General features: G+C 41.0%; 1 protein-coding gene across 1 annotated transcript in view; it reads right to left on the bottom strand.

Moving 5' to 3' along the window:
- LOC109969019 (uncharacterized) overlaps positions 1-14,843 on the bottom strand; it is an 18,135-nt gene extending 3,292 nt beyond the window's left edge. The window contains exons 1-16 of the mRNA XM_020615653.1: positions 14,425-14,843; positions 11,602-11,633; positions 8,489-8,521; positions 8,190-8,249; positions 6,781-6,813; positions 6,642-6,677; positions 6,158-6,199; positions 6,011-6,060; positions 5,788-5,840; positions 5,476-5,702; positions 4,779-5,032; positions 2,398-2,523; positions 2,107-2,242; positions 1,930-1,977; positions 1,765-1,836; positions 1,360-1,647 (exon numbers count right to left, since the gene is read on the bottom strand). Coding sequence (XP_020471309.1) covers positions 1,360-1,647; positions 1,765-1,836; positions 1,930-1,977; positions 2,107-2,242; positions 2,398-2,523; positions 4,779-5,032; positions 5,476-5,702; positions 5,788-5,840; positions 6,011-6,060; positions 6,158-6,199; positions 6,642-6,677; positions 6,781-6,813; positions 8,190-8,249; positions 8,489-8,521; positions 11,602-11,633; positions 14,425-14,474 — 1,540 coding nt within the window. The 5' untranslated portion in view covers positions 14,475-14,843. The remainder of the gene's footprint in view (positions 1-1,359; positions 1,648-1,764; positions 1,837-1,929; positions 1,978-2,106; positions 2,243-2,397; positions 2,524-4,778; positions 5,033-5,475; positions 5,703-5,787; positions 5,841-6,010; positions 6,061-6,157; positions 6,200-6,641; positions 6,678-6,780; positions 6,814-8,189; positions 8,250-8,488; positions 8,522-11,601; positions 11,634-14,424) is intronic.
- Between the last annotated feature and the right edge of the window lie 6,622 nt (positions 14,844-21,465).

Below are 21,465 nucleotides of genomic sequence, written 5' to 3'. Positions count from 1 at the left end.
CGTGAGGACATCTCAGCAGATGCATGCAGAGGCTGGATTAGGCACTCAAGAAGATTCTTTCCACGGTGCATAGCAAGACAAAATATATGTTGTGATGTGGATGAGAATCTGTGGCCCAACAGACAGGACTGACATGACGCATAGGAAAACTGCCACGTAATCTCACCTTTACCCTCTGTTGTACATGTATAGTTCTTCCCACTTTGTCTTTTTTACAGTATGTTTCCATTGCTAGGTAAATAGACTATGTATAGTTTCCTTTGTTGCCTGTATGTAAGTACCGCTATTGACAGTACAGTAGAAATGTGAGTACAGTCTGATCTTTTGTTTCGATTCTTCCATATACTGTAACGTGGGGCGATGGTGATTGGTTAGATGAGGTTAGATGGAATCATTTAGATAATTATCTATTCTTACCATGTAAATTACTGTAACACCTGGTTGATGCACAATGGTTCGCAAGAACCACTTCTTTTTTTTTTACTGGAGGGACACTGTAAATTATGACACACACCAGTACGGTAATTTAATGGTTTCTAGTCATCAAAACCTGAGTTGAGTATAGTTTACAGTAAATAACAAAAACTGAGTATGATGTTCTACTGACAACATGACTAATAATTTTGCCTGTCACGTTCACATTGTTGAGGAAATGACATGGGATTCTGCTGCCTCTGACACAATGATTGATGAAAAAACACACTTTTGCACGATAGACAAAGCATTTTGAGCAGGTGACGTGCTTTTTCCGGTTATCCACTATGTTGTGCAGTTTGTACGTGTTGTTTTGAGAAATGCACTTGGAGATCTGCAGACTTCAATTCTGTTGTGAGAAATGAATGAAAGCGATAGAGAAAAACTGTAATTAGGCATAAAGAGTCTAATGCATTGTGGAAAGTGTAGGGTCCAGTGTTTTAGTGCTTAAGCTATACTAGAAACTAAAAGTGAGGCTATCAGCCTCTGCTGGCTCAGTTTTGACCGTTCTCCCCAAAGTCAGAAATCATTACCTTGCAGCTGCCTCATGTTGTTTTCCCAGATTATACTGTATATGATACATTTGATAAATATAGTTTAAGTATGACCTTTCAACATTCCAAAAAGTCCCAACTTCAGGAGACAGCCATGCATGATAAAGTCATTTATGGCCGTGGATCGAGCCTAGTCGCCTGTGTGATGTCATACAACAGTTTGTTTAGTTAGCAGGGTGGCAGGCAAAACACTGGGTATTAATTTTATCTTATTTATCCATAAACAAAATGTTAATTTAAATGAGAGATGAATCAGTTAGCATTGCTGCTTAGGAAGCTTCATCATGTATATTAAATGGTGCTCATACTGTGCAACCTGTAAGTTTATTACCATGCAGTGTCTGAAGGAATTCATTTGACAAGTCATCCAGTTCCTCCACACTTCTCAGCAGGTCGAATGCCGTGGCCTCTCCCAGCTGCCGTTTGCTCTTCCACTTCACCAGCATCTTCAACTTCTGCATCGTTGGATCTTTTTCTCCCGCCTGGATTTCATCCAGCTCCCTGGTGATCAAGTCGAGATGGATGGCCAGCGGCTTCCACTCGTTCCCCAGCTTCTTGGCCACCTGCAGTAGCTGCTTCTCTGACATGTCCTGGCCCCGAGCTACCTTTTGTACTCCATCTGGAAAAAGACGCACAGAATTATTTTAAACGGGTGCATCTGGAAATAGTCCGGGTATGGATGGGATTTGTATTGACTAGACTAGGGCAAAAATCAGTAGCTAGTCACTGAAGTCACCTGACTCGTCCTGCCATCGAGGTCTTTTACAGGTCGTTTCTTCCTCTGAAGGGCTGCTGCTCCTCTGTCGGCCTATGAGAGACATGCGGTGTATGATGTGAGTCAACCTGGAGCAGCTAAAAACAATTAGATGCTGATTAAAAACATGAAAAACAAGACAGTTACTGTGGGTTCTTTTCCTTGGCTTCTGTACTGTGTTATCCACACAGTCACCTATGAGAACAGCAAAAGATGGACATCACCACTTTGTAGTAGAAACCACATTACACACAAGCACAGAACCTCTAAAAGACCAAAACGGACATCCAAACGTGTCCGGGGTCACACTAAATGCACTGGTACCTTCTCTGATGGTGGCGGACCATACAGTCTCCTCAGTGTTAATCTCTATAAGAGACAATTGAAACGGAGGAGGCTGCTCAAAAAAAGCTTCAAAGTAGCCTTTCATCTTAGTCACTGCAAGGGTGAATTTCAGCTCCTGCACAGAAACGTGTCCAAATGATGGAAACGTGCATTAACAAATGCAATGTTGACAGTCATAGCACAATGTATATATTTTTGTTTTCAATACGTTAAGTTGCGATCTAAATGATTTAATAGGAGTAGCCACATCTGTACACATAAAACACAAACCTGAGGTTTGATGTCTCCCTCTGGGTCACTCAGGAGACGATACGTCCCCTCGTCCAGTTTACACGTGGGAGGCTTCTCTATCCGACTGTAACGATTCTTGTAGCCTCGCACCTGTTTCCCAATATCCTAATGTACATAAGGACAAGCAGAGAGACAAGACAAAGCAGAAGATGAGTCAGTTCTTTGCAGAGGATGAACAGGCTTAATAGTGATTAACATTCAGTAAAACACATTTTCCAGAGTGGAAAACATGAAATGATTTTGATTTGATTTGATTTATTCTTTCAAGCATGTAAAAGCACTTGATATGACAACACACATAATTTTACACATAATCCAATATCAATGTGCTTATACCTAGTACATGCTTGAATGGAGTAGGAAGAAGTCAGACTTATCCAGTCCTACCCCATGACATCATCTTACCATCATTGGTTTGCAAGCAGTAAATGATTCACTTCTACACACACACGTATTATACTAAAAAAAGATTATAACAGTGTTAACATTCTTACATCACACAAGTAATATACTAAAGAGTTATTAAAAAATGTACACCACATGCACAATTGTCCATATAATTAATCATTGAGCCTGTTCTTGCATATATCTTGATTGACACATACCTTTATATTTATGTTTAAACTCGTCAATTCTATTACTATTTTTTTATGTCTACGCTTAAATTATTCCATAGTTTTACCCCACTTATAGAAATACAAAATCTTTTTTTGGTTGTACGTATAACATGAATTTTTAAATTTAAGTGACCCCTTAAATTGTATCCCCCTTCCCTTTCATTAAATAGTTTTTGAATTCCACCAGGTAATAAATTGTACTGTACTTCACAAGAATTCACATGTAGCATAGTTACATGTACAGTAATACACACACCAGTGGCATCAGAACCAATATATGCCACTGATGTTTTCTCTCAACCATTCAGCTCTTCTTAGACATACATTTACTGTCTCATTGCACTAAATGACTACAAACAGAGCAGGTTTGATAAGGTCATTAATACCAGTGAGATCAGAATCAGAATCAGCTTTATTGGCCAGGTCTGTTGGACACGAGGAATTTGACTCGGGTACAGTGGCTCTCAGTGTGCATGTACATATCCCCATGTAAGGCAACAGCAAACAATATACCAAGATAAGACTGTGTAGCGTAACAAAATAAAATGTCAGGGTTCTTCCTGAAGTCCACTGTCATCTCCACTGTTTTGAGCGTGTTCAGCTCCAGGTTGTTGCGGCTACACCACAAGACCAGCTGCTCAACCTCCCGTCTGTAGGCTGACTCATCATCGTCTCGGATGAGACCAATGACCGTTGTATCATCAGCAAACTTTAGGAGCTTGACAGAGGGGTCCTTCGAGATGCAGTCGTTGGTGTAGAGTGAAAACAGCAAAGAGCACACATCCCTGGGGGGCACCTGTGCTTATTGTCCGGGTGCTGGATGCGGTTTTCCCCAGGCGCACTTGCTGCTTCCTATCTGTCAGAAAGCTGGTGATCCTGAAACTTCTACTTTTCAAAAACATAATGTAGCGTATCAGAGCAGCTTTATATTGTCATTTCTGTCTTTGTTTCGGTGTATTACACAAACCTGGAAATATGCAGCCTACTCTATGAGGTCTGACCACATCAAATGAACAAGAAGTGAAAGTTCAGTTTTGGCTCTAATTCTGTTATGATTCTTCTCAAGTAATTACATAGGTAAGGCATTTTGCTGGACTTTTATCCAGTAGGCAGTTGGTATGATTGAAAGTAATGGTTGGAATATTTAGCTAGACGTAGGTGACGGTCTCATGAATGGAATATTTGTGTGCTTTGCATGTAAGAAAGGTATTTTTTGTTGTGTTTTTTGTTATTTTGCTTGTGCGTCAAGGGAAAAATTCCTCAATTAAAACACAAAATGTGCTCATCTGAAATGAAACATCATTACAAGGTTATTATAACTTTGACAAACAAAACTTGGCTCATGTATAGTATAGTATAGTATAGTATAAGCCAGTAATGTAACGGCAGTATTCCATCACCATACAGGAACAGATACCTGGAATATAACTGGATCCTCCATAGACAGATGTGAAAGAAAAAAAGGTTTTTTTTTTGTTTGTTTTCAGTAATCACATGTAATTTTGCCAGAACATTTACAGATTAAAGTACCTGCTTGAAAGAAGCTTTCACTAACCAGGTGCTAAAAGATGAAAAAGGATCCGGCATTTACAGAGGTTTTGAGAAATTTTACCACATTTCAAGTAAAGGGTAGGAAAACTGTTGATCATTAATTTGTGGAGGCTACTTGAAATGGCATTTTTAAAAGAGATCAGTCCGTTTCTTCAATGCCTGACAATGCATACAGTATTCACGAGTGCTTACCTTGATGTCTGACGAGCTGTTGGTAGCCAGGTAGACGTGGAAGCTGTAGCTGTTTTTGTCACAGCCCAGCTGCTTGTAGACCAGCACCACTCCATGGTGCTCTATAGACTGGCTTGTTTGGATGATGGGACCCACGGGTGACAGGGAAGTCACATTCCACTTAACATGGCTGCCTGAGTGGTCCACTGTTGGCTCGATACAGGGCCGGTTGTCCTTTATGTGTAGGACACTGAATGTCATTTCATTATCTGGGACTGTGCAAAAATAATAGAAGGTTTGATGTTTTAGCAAGAACAGCTTTATACTATAGATTCGTTTTTTTAATGTGTGAAATTCTTTAGTAGGGGTTCAAAGAACATAACTGCTTTCATTAGAATGAACTATTTTGCATGTCCTCAGGCCCTGAGTCTTATCTTAATTAATCCAGAATTCAAGATTTATTTTTACAGCAAAATCAATTTGTAAAGCAAGTACACATGCTATATTTTTATTTTAAATGGTGGAAAAATCATTTTGGAATCAGACTGCAAATTAAATTCATGGCAGCCTGAAGGTGGCATCTTTGTTGGATATACCTCATGGCATTAACATTGCCTTGTGCCACGGAGTCATCACAAGAGGCTAAGATCTTAATTAACAATCATAAGTTGAACACAAAAGACACGTAGCCCTTAGACATGTTCCCTACTGTTCTCACCAGCTAGGCAGATGGAGTGAGGAAACTGGATGGACTTGAGGACAGATGCATCCTTGTTGACCGTGTCTACATTAAAGATGGGTCCCGCAAACTTCCAGGAGTCCGGGAGCAACGTGCCGAACTTGGACCAGGACAAGACAGAGTACTGCAGGAGAACCCGCTCCGACGCTTCAAACACCAGGCCAGTGAAAGAACACTCATATGTGCCCTCTCCTTCCAACTGCACCCTAAAACACACCAACACATAAAACAGTCAGTGACACTATACACAGTCAGTATGAACATACTGCAGAGACACAATGTGACACTCACTGTAATCGTCCCTTGGAGATCTTCCTGGGCATAACAAGCTCATTCCCGTGGCTCTGTCAAATCCACCAACACAGCTTGTTTATTTATTTATAACACCACAGGCAAAAAGACATGAGAAACTAACAAAGCTACAACAATAAAGCCCATTCCTGTCAATATCAGAGGAATGTCTAATACAACTTTACCAGTATAATGAGAGACATTTAAAGACACCACAGCTCACCTGCTGGATGGCTTTGCATTTTTCACAGCATAATTTGAAGGGCCTTTCACCTGTCAGAAGACACGTCAACACATCTTATGTTACGTGCTTGACAGTACTCTGTCCAGTATGCTGCTTGTGCTGTAACACCAGCAATGATCTACTTACCTTTACCATTTGAAACCTCTGCTTCAGTTCCAGGAACTGACTCTAAAAGGAAAATTAATTCAAGTCCAAAATTATCATACGAACATCATGCAGTAAGTTAGAGGCTGAAATCCTGTGTTAAGCCTGTGGCAGATGCCCTAGAGAAACTTTTTACATTGTGAGGCCAGTTCTTTGGTTGTGAGTGAGGGTGGGGCAGACAAAGTTACATGTTGAACTGAATTATGTGTTACAAAAAGCCAACAGAGCTCGACATTGGAGCCGTAATTATGTAGTATGCCTGCCATTATGATGCAGCTGTGGCTATGGTCCAGCAAGTTGCCACTAAAGATGTGGCAATTATGACAACAAGCTGATAAAACAAGCTGATAAAACAATCTGGATGTACACACCAAACCAGACAGTTTCCAAAGCAGACTATTTGCTTAGTCTGCAAAGGTGGGTACTGATATTTGCAGACACAATTTTGCTTAACAAAATGTCTCACCATTTTTGCACTCCTCTCCATCAGCTTCTTCAGTATCTGCAAAGAACATGACAGACAGAAGCTTAGTGAAACTGTTATATTATTAAATCCTTGAGCTACAGAGAACTTTGAGGATTGATTATAGGATATTAGTTCTTACCTTCCTCTCCTCTATCCCTCTCAGCAGAGCCTGCTAGTCAAAGTCAAAATTAAAAAAAAAAGGAGAATGAGGGACAAAGACTTCAAAGAAACAGTACAACATTTTGGGAAATGTGCTTATTCACCTTATTGGCAAGACTGAAAAGAAAAATACCACTTTTGTTTCTGTATAGTGTATAGCTACAGTACCTCCAGCAGTCAGTTAGCTTAACTTAGCATGCAGACTGGAAAAGGAAACAGCTAGCCTAGCTAACTTATTAACACAATATACTGTAGCTTGTTCCTGAAGTCACCACCTGCTGCCTGGCCACCTCTGGTTGATGGGAAGTCAATGCTCTTGTGCCAAACAATAAAACTGTAAAAACACCCCATGTCGATGTTAGACTGATTTAACAACCTGTAATAAATGAGCTTGAGAGATGCTGGTAGACAGATTTATTTTTCCCCCAGGACACAGCCAGGCTAGCTGGTTCCCCATTTCTAGTCTTTATGCTAAGCTAATGCTAACTGTCTCCTGGCTATAGCTTCATATTTACCATACAGACATACACTATATTGCCAAAAGTATTTGCTAGCCTGCCTTCACATGCAAATGAACTAATTCATCCCAAAGGTGTTCTGTCAGGCTGAGGTCAGGACTCTGTGCAGGACAGTCAACTTCTTCCACACCAAACTCACTCATCCATGTCTTTATGGACCTTGCTTTGTGCACTGGTGTGCAGTCATGTTGGAACAGGAAGGGGCCATCCCCAAACTGTTCCCACAAAGTTGGGAGCATGAAATTGTCCAAAATGTCTTGGTATGCTGAGGCATTAAGAGTTCCTTTCACTGCAGGAGCCAAGCACTGTTCTTGAGCTAATCTGAAGGCCACATGAAGTTTGGAGGTCTGTAGCTATTGACTCTGCAGAAAGTTGGCAACCTCTGTGCACCATGCGTCTCAGTATCTGCTGACCCTGCTCTGTGATTTTACATGGCCTACCACTTCGTGGCTGAGTTGCTGCCATTCCCAATCACTTCCACTTTGTTATAATACCACTAACAGTTGACTGTGGAATATTTAGTAGCGAGGGAATTTCACGACTGGACTTATTGCACAGGTGGCATCCTATTATGGTACCACGGTGGAGTTCGCTGAGCTCCTGAGAGCGACCCATTCATTCACAAATGTTTGTAGAAGCGGTCTGCATGCCTAGGTGCTTGATTATATACACCTGTAACCATGGAAGTGGTTGGAACACCTGAATGCAATGATTCGGATGGGTGAGCATTTACTTTTGGCAATATAGTGTAAGTGGCATCAATCTCGTCATCTAACTCTTGGGAAAAAATGAAATAAGTGTATTTTGACAAACTGACCATTTCCATTTAAGATATTAGCCACAACAGAGCAGTTCAAAGTGCATTTCTCACCAGAATCCCCATCCTCCTCTTCATCCTCTGAGCTCTCTTCAGTGGATGTTTCTGTGTTTTCTGTTTGATAAACCAGTATGCCAGAGACATTTGAGAAAACTGAGAAGTTTACACTGAATTTCCAGTGAAGGATAAGTAAAAGGGATTCATGCCACAAAAATTAAATGTGACAAAAAAGACTTTAAACAAGGCAATGAAATGTCATAACAAATGAGGGGGATTTTTTGCATGTGACCTGGTCTGAGTAATGTGGAAAGAACAAATGAGTTCAAATGTTTTGGTGCCATATTTGTTCTTACCTGAACCACTGCTGTCACTTCCTGCCAAATTATCTGTAAGAAATTATTAGTCGTTAATGTGTTTGTTTTGTAATATCTGATGTAAGAATGTGTGACAACACATCATTGTACATTTCAGCTTACTTTATAGTGACTGTACATCATTATTAACATCTGCTGGTAATCATAGCATCATCATCATTACGGGAACTTCACTGCTTTTAAAGATCTGATAACATCATCAACTCATTATTGTGGTTAATTGGGAAACGTACCACACATATCAAATAACGTGTAATAATGTTAAAATCTATCAGTTATTTCCTGTAAATGTAAACATTAATGTATAGGAGGACAGGCATATGTGGTGAAAATATTCAGACTCCTGCTTCTTTACTTTCTCATGCACTAAAAGTTATTTAAAGCATTTAAAGCTATTTTATTAATTTCCTGTTCATTTGAATGCCCCCTTTGTCCTTTCTCTCTCTCTAACGTGTGTTAGCTTCCTTCCTACACGTGTGAATGATGTGCTTGGACTTTGCTTCTCGTGTTTTTGTGCGGTCTGTCCTTCTACCAGATCTTTGTCTGGAGGGGAGGTCACGTGGTTCGGGTCTGTGGGAGGCACCTGGAAGTTGGCTCATCTTTCATATATATGTTCATATAATGTTCATTATATATGTTACAATATACAATTTTTGTCATTTTGATTTATTCTTTACACGTGACATCTATTGCACATCTGTCCACCCTGGGATAGGAATCCCTCCTCTGTTGCTCTTCCTTTTTTTCCTGTTAATACATTTTTGGGGGGAGTTTTCCCTTATCTGATTCAAGAGGGCAAAGGATGTCATATGCTGCACAGATTGTAAATCCCTTGAGGCAAATTTGTAATAAAGGGCTATAAGAGTCAAACTTTTATGTAAGAATTCCACTGTCCATTATCCCACTAGTACACTGTCAAAACTGTCCAAACAATTTTCTATAAACACACCGTGTTCATGTTGTTGAGATCAGATATCCACCATTTTACGAACTGCTATGCCTGATCTCATAGAGAGATAGATAGATTCTATATTTTTAGAGCTGAAAGCTGATTATATCTTGTTTTGACATCAGTCCTTTGTTGATGCGGTTAAAGTCGAAATCCCACTGTTTAGCTTTACATGGGTTTGAATGCAGTGCCACTTTTACCTGTGTTCTAAGAACTCAGCTTGTTTCATCCATGATTACTCAGCCAGGTGCAGGCTAATTACCTCAAGAGGTTTCACCTGTGTGTGTGATGTTTAAAGAAGCAGTTGCACTGGCAGACTGTGGCACTAATGACACTAATGAGGGCTGAACACACTGTCTTCCTACAGGATAAAGTGACTTCCTGCCATTGAGTGTGATCCTAATTTATGATTATTTAATTCTGGGCTATACAAATAAAAACCGACTTGACCTAGAGCAGAGAAACCCTCAGGTGTAGCCACGATGTCCTGTTGCTAGGCCTGTCGCCATACTTTACAGTCACGCTGTTTAAAACGTTCCTTGCATAAATAATCCATGGACCTATATAAAATGACATGAGAAAAAGAAGTTGAGAGTTTTACCTTTTGTCACTGATCTCTACTTTTAGTTTTTTCTACAGTATGTCTGTGTGCTGTTTTTTTTAAAGTCTTCATCCATCATTAGTCATCGAAAAACCCTCAGCATGTCTGCCTTACAACACCAGCTTTTACATATCCATCATTCCTTAGCAGCTGAACTGTGACACCTTGTGGAGAAGCCAGTGATCAGTGCCATAGATTAACATTCTGGCATATTTATACAAATGGATCCAGAGGAACTGCTGTTGCTCCTCTCTTCCCAGCAGCAGTGAATGAGCATGGGCCAGGCCATCTGGCTGAGTGCCTGGCTGGCTAATGGATGGAGCCCATCCTCTCTGGCTCACAGAGTTTTATCTTAAACTAACTACCAGATGCTGCTATGACTGCTCCACTCACAGCACCTCCCTCATCAGTCTGCCTGCTTCACCTCTCTCTGCACTCACTCTCCCCCATTTCTCTCTCCTTGTATCTCATATGCCTCCTAAGGCCAATGCTCTGCTTCTGTGCTGCTGCTACACCCCACAGCTGAGTAGACAAGCCTCCCTCGTCACTCTGGCATAGCTGCTTCCTGTCAGAAGACTGACAAACAACACCCACAATGACACACACATGCAGCAAACGCACTTGTTTAGGTTTGGGTGGTTTCATGGATGGTGCCTGCCATCTGCTGGTCTAAAATAAAAGCAAACCCAAGGGCATAAAAAAAGGCTGATGTGTGGTGTACAGTAAGGCTCCTTAACCTTTTTTGGCTTGTGACTCCTTTTACATACACTTTTCCCTTTGGTTTTCTCTTAAGTAGCTTAAGGTTGTTAAAATCATCAAACTCCCAACTGTCTGACTATTTGTATATCCTGTATAGGCTTCCTTCTGCTCATAATAAGCTTGCAATATGTCAAAGATATAACAGCATAACAGCAAAGATGTCAAAACTAGAGGGGCATTAAATGGGAACAGCAGAGTTGAACCAAAGCTATTGAACCACTATTGGTCAATCATGTTTCTCAGTAAAAGGCTCGCAACTTCTGTATGGAACACTACCAACAGATTTAAAATCACAATCAGAATTGAACAACAACAAATTAGCTTTTAGCTAAACACCTTGTATGCACTGCATCAGTTTACTGAGTGCAACAATGTTTAGGTGCATGTGTCTGTAAAAACAAAAGAAAAAATAAAATAACTTAAGCTACAGCATGCACTGCTTCCAAAGTTGAAAACGCCAAGAGATCTTATGACATTCTTGACACTCTTTTGTTAGAGTTGCTGACTCTACCTTTAAAGGCAAATGATACGGAAATCAGGGAGGGCAGGCATTTAAATAGAGGAAGATGAGAAGGGTTACAAAAGTAAAAAAAGCAAAAGTAGTGACAAACAATAGATGGGAATACACATTTGTTAAATATTAACTGATAGAAAAGCAGGGACACAACACTATCGCTGTATGAAAAAAACAACCCAGACATATGTAACCCTTCATGTGCGCTACAAGAAAGTAAAAGCAAAAGCCTGCGGAGTGGGAGGGAATGAAAATAGGTCGATGTTTACCTTTGTTTTCAGGCGTAGGGATGTCTCCGTCTCTGTAGAGCAGAGAAGATAATGTTCAGACAGCTATAAATTACATTAAAGAGTCATGTAAAGTAAGGGATGTGAGCAGCGTGTGATGTTATGGAAGAATTTAGAGGTTGAACACCACTGTGCAGCTGCAGGCCCTCATAATACATCACTTCTGCTTTCAAATGAAGACAATGAGAAAAACAGGAAATGTGCACAAGCTGCTTGCAGCTCACTTTCTCACATTTGTGACACCAACCCATCCTGTTAAATGATGGATTCACCTTCCCACCCAAACTCACACACTGACCCACTTTCTGACAAGAGTAGATATTAAAATAAACCAGCCATGGAAAGATACTGACTAGGTCTGTTTACCATTAAACAACACTGGGCGAAATAATGTGGACATGGTTCATAACTCAGCATCAGGCACGACAATGAGACCGGATGATTAGTCAACATAACCATCTATCTACTTTTCTGCGGTGTCATACTGTGATGATAGGATCCTAGAATCTTAGGAAAATTCTGGTGTCTAAATTCAAAGCACGCCATTATTACAAACGAACACAATGAGAAACTGAAAGATTTGTTGTACACACATGGTACAAAAGGTTTTGTGGAACAGAAATCGTGACAGGGGAGCGTGCTGCATTCTGCTGAACATCAGTGTCATTATTTGTCATATGATTTTGCAAACACCTGCCACGGGATATCTGTGACATCAGTTTGGATCACATCCATGTATCTATAAGCAGAGGACTGGAGCAACCTGTCTGAGCACCAACATGCGCAAACACGCCTGGGATCCGTCAGGAAGGAAGAAGAGACAGAGAGCCAAGCCCACAAGAAGAATGCGTTCACAACCAGCATCTGCGAAAATAGGTCAAATTTCATCCTGCATCTCTTCCTGTTTCTCTCCCTTCGTTGTAAAAATGCGTAAATCGGTGATTAAAAATAAAATGTGGCATCTGTTAATGATCACTGATGATGAATCACTGTGACTTTCTTTCTTTTAGACATGGCTTTAAAATGCGTCTTGGACGATTGGATCACAAGTGGACAACCAGAACGCATCACTGTTTACACCTGTCAGTATCCATGTGTCCAGCTGACCACCTGTGATCAGACGTTGCTGCTGCTGTGACACTTCCGCTTAATTATCAAATGGTCACGGGTACAATTATTACTTCAGCAGTCTCCCTAACCAAAGAAAAAGCAAGCGTCACAGTTGTACATGGATGTATTATGAAAGTTTTCGCAATACACTGATGGATTTGTATCGGATGTTTCTCTCTATTTTAATTTGGTTTAGCGCTGGCGAACTCTCGCCAAAGCAGCCGCCACGTCCTGCACTGATGACGCATATTGTTCTAACGGTCCTGTCGAAGACGCATCAGGACACATTACAGTTTACACTACAAACGATGTGTGGTCAAATGTGCCCCACTGTGGTTTCATCACAATCCGTGTCGGTGGTCGTTCCCACTTGTATTTAACGCTGTCCACCTCCAGCCCCTCTCTCCACTTGTGATCCGCAGGACGCATTAAGACGCATTTTAACACCAAGTGTAAATGGGGTCACTGTTCTCCGAATAAAGTCTCATTGCTCAAATATTTCCCTGCACGAGTTCTCACACTGTATCCCTTGTTTCCTCCTATGGACATACGGTAATAGAATCTTGTGAGGCTCTTGTCTCAGGCCACAAGTTTACTTGCTTTCTACAGCTTCCCATAAACGCAATGCATGCAATGTGTGTGTAGATAAAGAGCTGACAGTTGGTTTACAGCTACCACACAGGCAAACAGTTTGATACATCCATCCTCATTAACATTAGAGCACCTGACTAGTTTCAAATCCTCTTTGATTTGATAAGCAAATTATGTCCTGGTAATGTTCATGCTACTCAAAGTTTTCTTTATATGTCCCTCATGGACATTGAGCCCTATCTTCACTGAGCGTTTTCATGGGTTGCACTATAGTGTTTATAAAAACCGGTGTTGCATTGAATTCAGGGACTTTTCCAGCCCTTGTCACAGGGTTGGTGTGTCCCAGGCAACAATACGGTAGCATTTACAGAGGACAATGAGTCACCGGTATCATCTCACCTGTCCTTGGTTCACAATACAACTGATAATAAATACTATATTACAAATAAAGACACTGAAACAGATGGAGATTAACTTCAGTTTATAAATAAACAATTTGAAATGGGAATGCATGCTGGTAAGACGTGTGTGTTTCATGTGGTCATCAACCATAACGAAAAGCTGTAAGCAGGGAGTTACATTTTAGTGCTTACTGCGTGTTTGTAGTCCACTGTATGATGAGGTTATACTGACATTGACTCATATGAATATGTTTATCTCCTATAAGTCATTTTATGTTCATTAACCTGCATTATAGAATTCAACTTTGCTTATCAAACACTCTACTCAGTCTTCTCTCCAAACATTGTTGTCAATGAGTCATCACAGTGTAACAACACAGCACGGTGCAGCGCGCACATGCCGACAGACACCACGGCTCTCTGGTTACTTTGTCTCTATATCTGCGTTCTATTATACACACCTACAACGAGGAAGGGAGGAAGGATGGTAGATGTGTTTCTTTTACTTAAAATGCACAACCAGATGAGCCCTTAACCGACTGCAACAACACACCACTTCCTGTGTTGACGCGAGGCGAGTTTTGGCGCTGCATCCACGGCGAGCATCATGTTGTTTAACTAGACAAGCAAAAACACAAATACTGCCATAAAGCCAGAGGCCATCACTCTCACGTCCTCATTGTGGCATAATAAAAGGTCTTACCCGTCCTCCGGGTGACAAGCCGCTCCGCAGCTCGCCATCTCCGCCACCATCCTCTCTGTAACCAAACCCCGTTATACTTTCTGTTGTGCCAGTGTGCAGCGCCTGCGCGTAAAAGCACCTGAGGGGTAATAAGATCCTATCATCAGCTATCGGGGTCTCCTTAAAGCCCTAAGCAGGCGCCAAAATGGTCCTCAGAGCTCTCTTCTTCACATCGCTTCTTCATAAAAACAAAACATCCGGATTCAAAGGCATAGTTTCCACAGTACAAACAGAAAACACTCCGCCAGCTTTTGTTTGCAGCTTGCATGCGACTGTATTGTTTCCTTTCACAAATAGCCTACTGTGTGTGCTCGTGTGCAAGATACAAACACATCGCAGATCTTAACATCAGACTGTTAAATACTGCACACCTCCACATACCGAGCACAGCTTTGAGGATCGGCGGTGTGCGCAGTTGTTGCGCAAGAAAAAACAGCAGTGAACGACACGTGGGCGGGTGCAGTGTCCCGCCTCCAACTGGGGGTTTTTACAGTCACGCTAATGGTTAACTGCTCGATTTCTCACGCGTATTCCTTTAAATATAGGAGATGGCCAGAATACAATAGAAAGGCAGTGATAAGAAGCTGTTTGAAGTTGCACACACACGGCAGAAATCAGCCTCGTGTCTGGCCCTATTGTTTGTTTGGAGTGATAACAAAGAGCAAAGTGTCACATATGAACATTTTAGACATTTAACGCTTCTACACAATGCACAGCACGGTCGCCTTTTTGCATACACTCAAAGGCTTATCCTAAAAGTAACTATTTCCAATATAGAGACAATAGGAAATGAGCTGGTGAGCAAGCAAATCGGTTCATTTGTTCGTTTCGAGTTCAAAATAAGGTGCCTGCATTAACCTGAGAGATTTTCATCAGTAGCGTATTTTTTTTCCCAAACCAAAAGGCACAGCCAAGAGCACCCCACGGTGCAACTAGGTCATTTTGAGCGGGAAACCATGGAGATCAGTTCACCAGGCTGCACTAAGGCAAGATGCCACCAGGTGTCACATCAGACAACAAAAAGTATCTTTCAAGTCAGCAGAACCGACCCTCTGCGAAATATTCTTGCATGTAAAGGTACATTCAAATCAGATTCATGTATTTCACGCGAGGACTGATCAGTGTCATTATACTATACTGTTGAAATAGAATGCTTAAGGAATTAATATAACCCAGTATCCATCTAGTGTGTAAGCACAGTGTCTATCAGAGTGAGAAAAAAGGGAGGGCAGGCTCTCTGTGAGCCTGAGACGTCCAGAGGGAGGAGAGAGTGAAGGAACAAGGGCTTTTTTTATTGATCTTGCTCTCACTGATCTTTTCCCTTTCTCCTCTCTCCATCCACCTGTCCAACTTTTACAGCTGGATATGTAGTTTACAGCAGAGAGGAGAGAGAGAAAGAGAGAGATCTTATCCAAGTCTCAGAGTCTAAAGGGAGAGATCAGCTCCTTGATGCAGGAGACAGCACAGCATCAGACTCAGTGCTGAAATGATACCCCCAGTACCTCAGGAAACGAGAGGAGATAAAGCGAGACTCCCTGAGACAAGGACAGGGAAGGTTGGGAGGAAAGAAGAAGGTGGAATACAGGGAGAAGAAGTGAGAATAAAGATTAGGAGACATGGAAAGGGAGAGGGAGAAGAAAAGGAGTCATTTAAGTCACTGAAAATATGACATTTTTAGAGCTTGACACTTGAAACCTGGAATCACTTTGGACTTGAGTTGCAGAAACAGAGGTCTTGTGGCTCATCTTAGACTCATCTGTCGTGAGACTTGACTGTAGGCTTGAAATCAGCTCAATAAATATTTAACAAGACCAGAGTGTACAGCCAGGCTGCAGCTTTGTGAGGCTCTACTTACTGGAGACACATCAGTGCTTTGAGCTAAACGCTCAAGGTCACCATATTGGAAAAATGAAACTTTTGACCTGATGATGGCGCTAGAGGAAAAGTCTGGGGATCACCAAAGTTATGTTTGAAAGAAAACATAAATGTCTCAACAAAATTTCATGGCAATGCATTTGACAGCTATTATGACGTTTTACTCAAAAGTACAAACATGAACACTGTCATGGCACTACAGGAAAAGTCAGAGGATAATCAGAGTCATTAGGATTCATGCTCTGGGAACCATGAATGAAACCTATTGTATGCCAGAGTACTAGGTGTTGAGCTATTCCAATAGAGAAGTTGACCAGGTGGCGGTGCCACAGGAAACATTAGAGGATTGTCCAACTAAAGAAAGAAGCATTTGTTGTGATATTGACTATTGTTCTATTGTTTTGTCTATTAAATAATGAAGTGTTGAGTCTTGGCTTGGGCTTGATTCAAATTATATATATATTTCATAAAAAGCTGAGCTGAGATATATTCCTAAAATCATTTTTTGGAAAAGGTATTTTATGAAAAGAAACAACCGACATTTTGTCTGCTGTGACTCAGTTACCACAGTCTTTCAGTGTGTGTTTGCATGTGGTGTGTGTGTGTGTGTGTGTGTGTGTGTGTGTGTGTGTTTGTGTGTGTGTGTGTTATGACAGAGATTTTTTTTTTACAGATTGACCAACCTGTTTGGAAACAATGATATCACACACCCTAGAGGGTTAATATGAGCCCTCACTGTGCAGACTCATTATCCATCACATAGACACACACTCAAAATAGCTTACACATTAACACTACATGTAAAGTATACTCAGTCAGGGAAGTAAGTAGAAAACCCACACCTAAGTGCTCAGAAGTTCCCTTTATCGCATACATGTAGCCATATGCACACAGATTTCCAGTTTCAGTGGGCCGTTTTGCTAGCTGGACCAAGTTATCACTAGCAAGATCCATTGTATCAAAAGAGCCCTGCCTGCTGCAGCCCTGCATAAAGAAGCTGGAGCAAGGTGAACGGGGACAGAGGAAATGGGAGGAAGGCTCTGGAGATTGTCCAGCCATGAGAGATTTCAGATTAGTCCTATACAACAGAATAATGTATAATGCATGGGTCTGGGAGTTGGCAGTTGTCAAAAAGTCTGTCCTGGGCAATCAATGGGATATGAAAGTATAAAGGCACAGAACTGTAAGTGTTGTTGTATTCTGCATAGGAATCTACAGCCATGCTAGTGGCTCTGTACTTATTACTTAGCAAAACTGTGCTTTGGGCTAAATGCTACCTTTAGCATGCTAATATGCTAAAAATGGCAGCATGTTTTTATTCAGTGGTTATAATGTTTAGTGTATTAGCATGCTAACACTTGCTAATTAGCTCTGTAGAGTACAGCTGAGACTGATGGGAATGTCATTAGTTTTGCCTATTGGTCATAATGTTGGCCACAAAAACCTTTGACCTGATGATGGTGCTAGATTAAAATTTACTGGCTCACCAAATGTAATACAAATCATTCTCAAGGATGACAGGAAAGTCTAAACCAAACTTCAAAGCAATCCATTCAATAGTTGTTCAGATACTTCACATAAAACCTTAAATGTTAATCTCATGGCGATAGTATCACATCACAAGTTTAGCTACATTTATGTTAGGCTATACAGAATTTTACACATATACTGTACATGTAATTTCTATATTTGATATTTTTGGAAATCTAGCATCTTGATAATAACTTAAAGCAGTCTCATTTGTAGTGACAGCCCTCCCAAAGAATCACTGGAGTTAGAGAAGCCTTACTGTCCAATACAATGGTACAGGTTCTTTGTGAAAGATATCAGAGTTTGTACCAAAAACGACTTTAAACAAGTTTTGTCATGTGTCTAAACTGTGTGTTTTTTAAGTAGATAGGCACATCTTTCCTTGATGTTGTTAGTGTTTAGAATTGCCACCTACACAGTTCTGCTAAGGCCTTGGGACTCTTTCAAACCCTCTTTTTTCACCAGAGGGGACTGGCTTTAATTGTTGTGCATTTTCACATATTAATAGATTTCCTGTCTCTAGGCATCCATAAAATTGGATGGCTGGATGGAGGCCATGATTTAGGCAATAAGCGGGAAAAAGAGAGGCTAGTGTCTCCACGGTCCCTGGGGAACTTGGATGGAAGTTTCTGAGTTGACTCTCTTCTTCCATCTTCCCTTCACATTAGTTTACATCCTCCAATGTCTCACACAAGCCCTCCACTTATTGCTCTACTGTATATTATACTAAGCTTGTCAGTGTTTCTGAATAATGTGTGTTGTGTTGTGGCCTCTTGCTCTTTATATCCTTCCAGTTTTTTCTCCGTGTTGTTGATTCCTTATTTTGGAGCCTTTAGGGGACTCTGTGTATTCAGGAGCAACAGAGTCCTGGGATGTAATGTGGGTGTTTGGTAGAAGCAACAAGACTGAACACAATAGTCTAGTCACCTTCTGAAACATAGACCCCCACACCCCCAGTACTACTGTGAGTCAGCACAACAGTGCAGAGGCCGGGGTCAAAAATCCCCCGCCCTCCGCCTCCACTCAAAGCATGTGGGAATGGGAAAACTTTATCCTATATTTAACCTCCAGGTGTCTGTCTGGTGTGAATGTATGTGTGTGTGTGAGACCCAGGAACTGAGTCATCTGCAGCTGGTTGTTGGTAGACAGGTTATCTTAGGGGAAAAAATGAGGTTGTCCTTGCTCTTTGGGTTAGCTAGGGGCTTTTAGCACACTAGCAAAAGCGACGTCTTCCCTCTGATACACCACACTCACCTCCCTCCGATGAAAACTTTCCTCATTCAATCTGTTTTAGGTTAGTGTGTATACTGTGGATCTGTGTGAAATGCAGAGAATTAAAAATTGATTTTACAAAAAGCAAAGTTAAAGGCTGACTATGTACAATTACAGTGAGACACCGTGAGGACATCCTTATACTCTATCAGCCAGAAAACAACACAGTTTAGTGCAACAGGAAATAACCTCACCCCTGTAAAGAGCAAAATGCACTTTCTAAATTAATACTTAATTGATACATAATTTTTCACTGTGGTATCCTGGGTGTTTATGTCTGTGGCAGTAGTCCCAAAAGATAAAGAGACAGTGGTTGATATATGTCTACTTAAATCTTTCCTGGCAACATGATGTTCCCATTTGAACAGAAAGCAGCGATGCTGAGTCAAATCACTTAGTGCTATTACCTGTCAAACCTGTCTAAATGATAGCAGTGAATTATGGTGTAAGATCATCAAAAGGGCAACCTTGTAGGGTTATTCACCGTAAAGTCAGAAAGCCCAGCTCAGCACAAATCTCCCAACTCATCAGATTTATTAAGAGGGCTGAGAGCAATTCCCCTGAGACAGAGAAAGGATTTCTTCTGCTGAGGATTATTTTTTTTGCCCTCCGAGACAACTCACTGATTCATCTCAAAACCACATATAGGTAAAATGCACACAATTTCTCTCAAACATGCTGTATTTGCTAGAAGTGACCACAAGAACAGGCTCTTTCAGCTGAGCTCTGAGGATCAGCTGCATTTACACTGCGCAGTGTTTTAAATGAAGCCTGTCCCATGACCTGTGTTTGACAAGTCCCTTTCTACCTCATTTTGTCAAGTGATGCACAAATTGAAACTTTAAAAAGAGGCCCACGCAAATGATCTTAAACAAAAATATACTTGGCCCCATACTCTCAACACAGACACACAATCTGGTACACTTGAAGACCTCTGAGCCAGCACAGCGATAAGATTAGAGGAAGTATGTGGGTGTGAAATAGCTGTAGTGTGGGACTTTCTGGATTCACACAATCTCCACTGACTGCAGGCCCTGGTTTTTATTAGAGCTCAAACTGATGGGAATACACAAACACTGATGACACCCACACAAGTATCTTGCATTTCTGGGCCTAAAACTGTACAGACGCAGCATTTACACATCCTCAGTAGTCTGCAAACCCGGACAGAAATATTCTTCCACATGTGTACACAGCCAGAGATTCCTTATATAATGTATGTGTGGACACTAAATACTGCTGTGATACACATGATTATATATCACAGCAGTGTATCACGCCATGTAAGGATCAGACTGTTTCCTTAAATACATCAAGTAAAGAAGCTATGGCGTGCTGAAGCTGGTCTCAGGGCACTAATCCTGAGGTTGTGACTTTTGCTCTGGTGCAAACAAAGTGAAACCCAGAACCATCAGTGGGTCCATTAACAAAGCCCAAGGCCTGACAAGGCTTCCTTTGTTTCATAATTAATGCAAACGTGAAAACCGTGACATTGACCGTTGAGCAGTCCGTACATCAACATCTCTGACACACCAACATGAATGCTGCCATTCATCATTACACAGGCCTAATGGACCCTATAAGACTGAATTATTAAGCACAACACAAGAGACCTTTGCACAAGATTAATGGAAGCATACAGCACAGCACATTTATTATAGCGATACTGTATACTCAGTGTGTTACCACTTTAACTGTTAGCCATACAGGAGGCTACGACTTCAAATTACTGGGTTAAGTGAGCAAAGTTGCCTTTGTGTGCTTGGTGTTAACAGACTCGTGTAAATTTCACATAGTTTCATTTCATTCTACATCTGTGTATAAGTACAGAGATACAAAGATAACAAAGATACATCAAAATTCAGGATGTCTATTACAAAGCTTGAACCAGAAAAGGTCACTAGTCTCGTTGTGTATCCTTTTGGATGTAGCTGGTTTCCAATTAGTTTGACGTGCTTGATGAAAGCTGTTCCTCGATGGACAGAGAACTAGAAAAGCAATCTTACACAAGAGCAGCACTTTGTGGCGTATTTCAGGGAAAAAGAGGCAGGATGTGGTGGGCGAGAAACAGGTTGGAGGAGGAGAAATGGAGACATACAAGAACAAAAAATGAAAGGATTACTTTTTTAAAAATATATTCCTTATCAAATCCTTGTGACCAGTGAATGAGAGATACTGTGGAAATATGATTCATGTTCTTTACTTTCATTCCTACTTTCACTTTTGTTTGGGATGAAAAACTTCTTTATCACCTAATTTCTTATTGAATCTACACAGCTGTGATGAAAATACTACAGATTGTCAGAACTCTTCTACTTTGCAGAG

The sequence above is a fragment of the Monopterus albus genome, unplaced genomic scaffold (assembly GCF_001952655.1).
Source record: "Monopterus albus unplaced genomic scaffold, M_albus_1.0 scaffold167.1, whole genome shotgun sequence".
In the NCBI taxonomy this organism is placed as follows: Eukaryota; Metazoa; Chordata; class Actinopteri; order Synbranchiformes; family Synbranchidae; genus Monopterus; species Monopterus albus.
The sequence above is the reverse complement of the archived record's forward strand: the minus strand, read 5'-3'. Positions and strand labels throughout refer to the sequence as shown.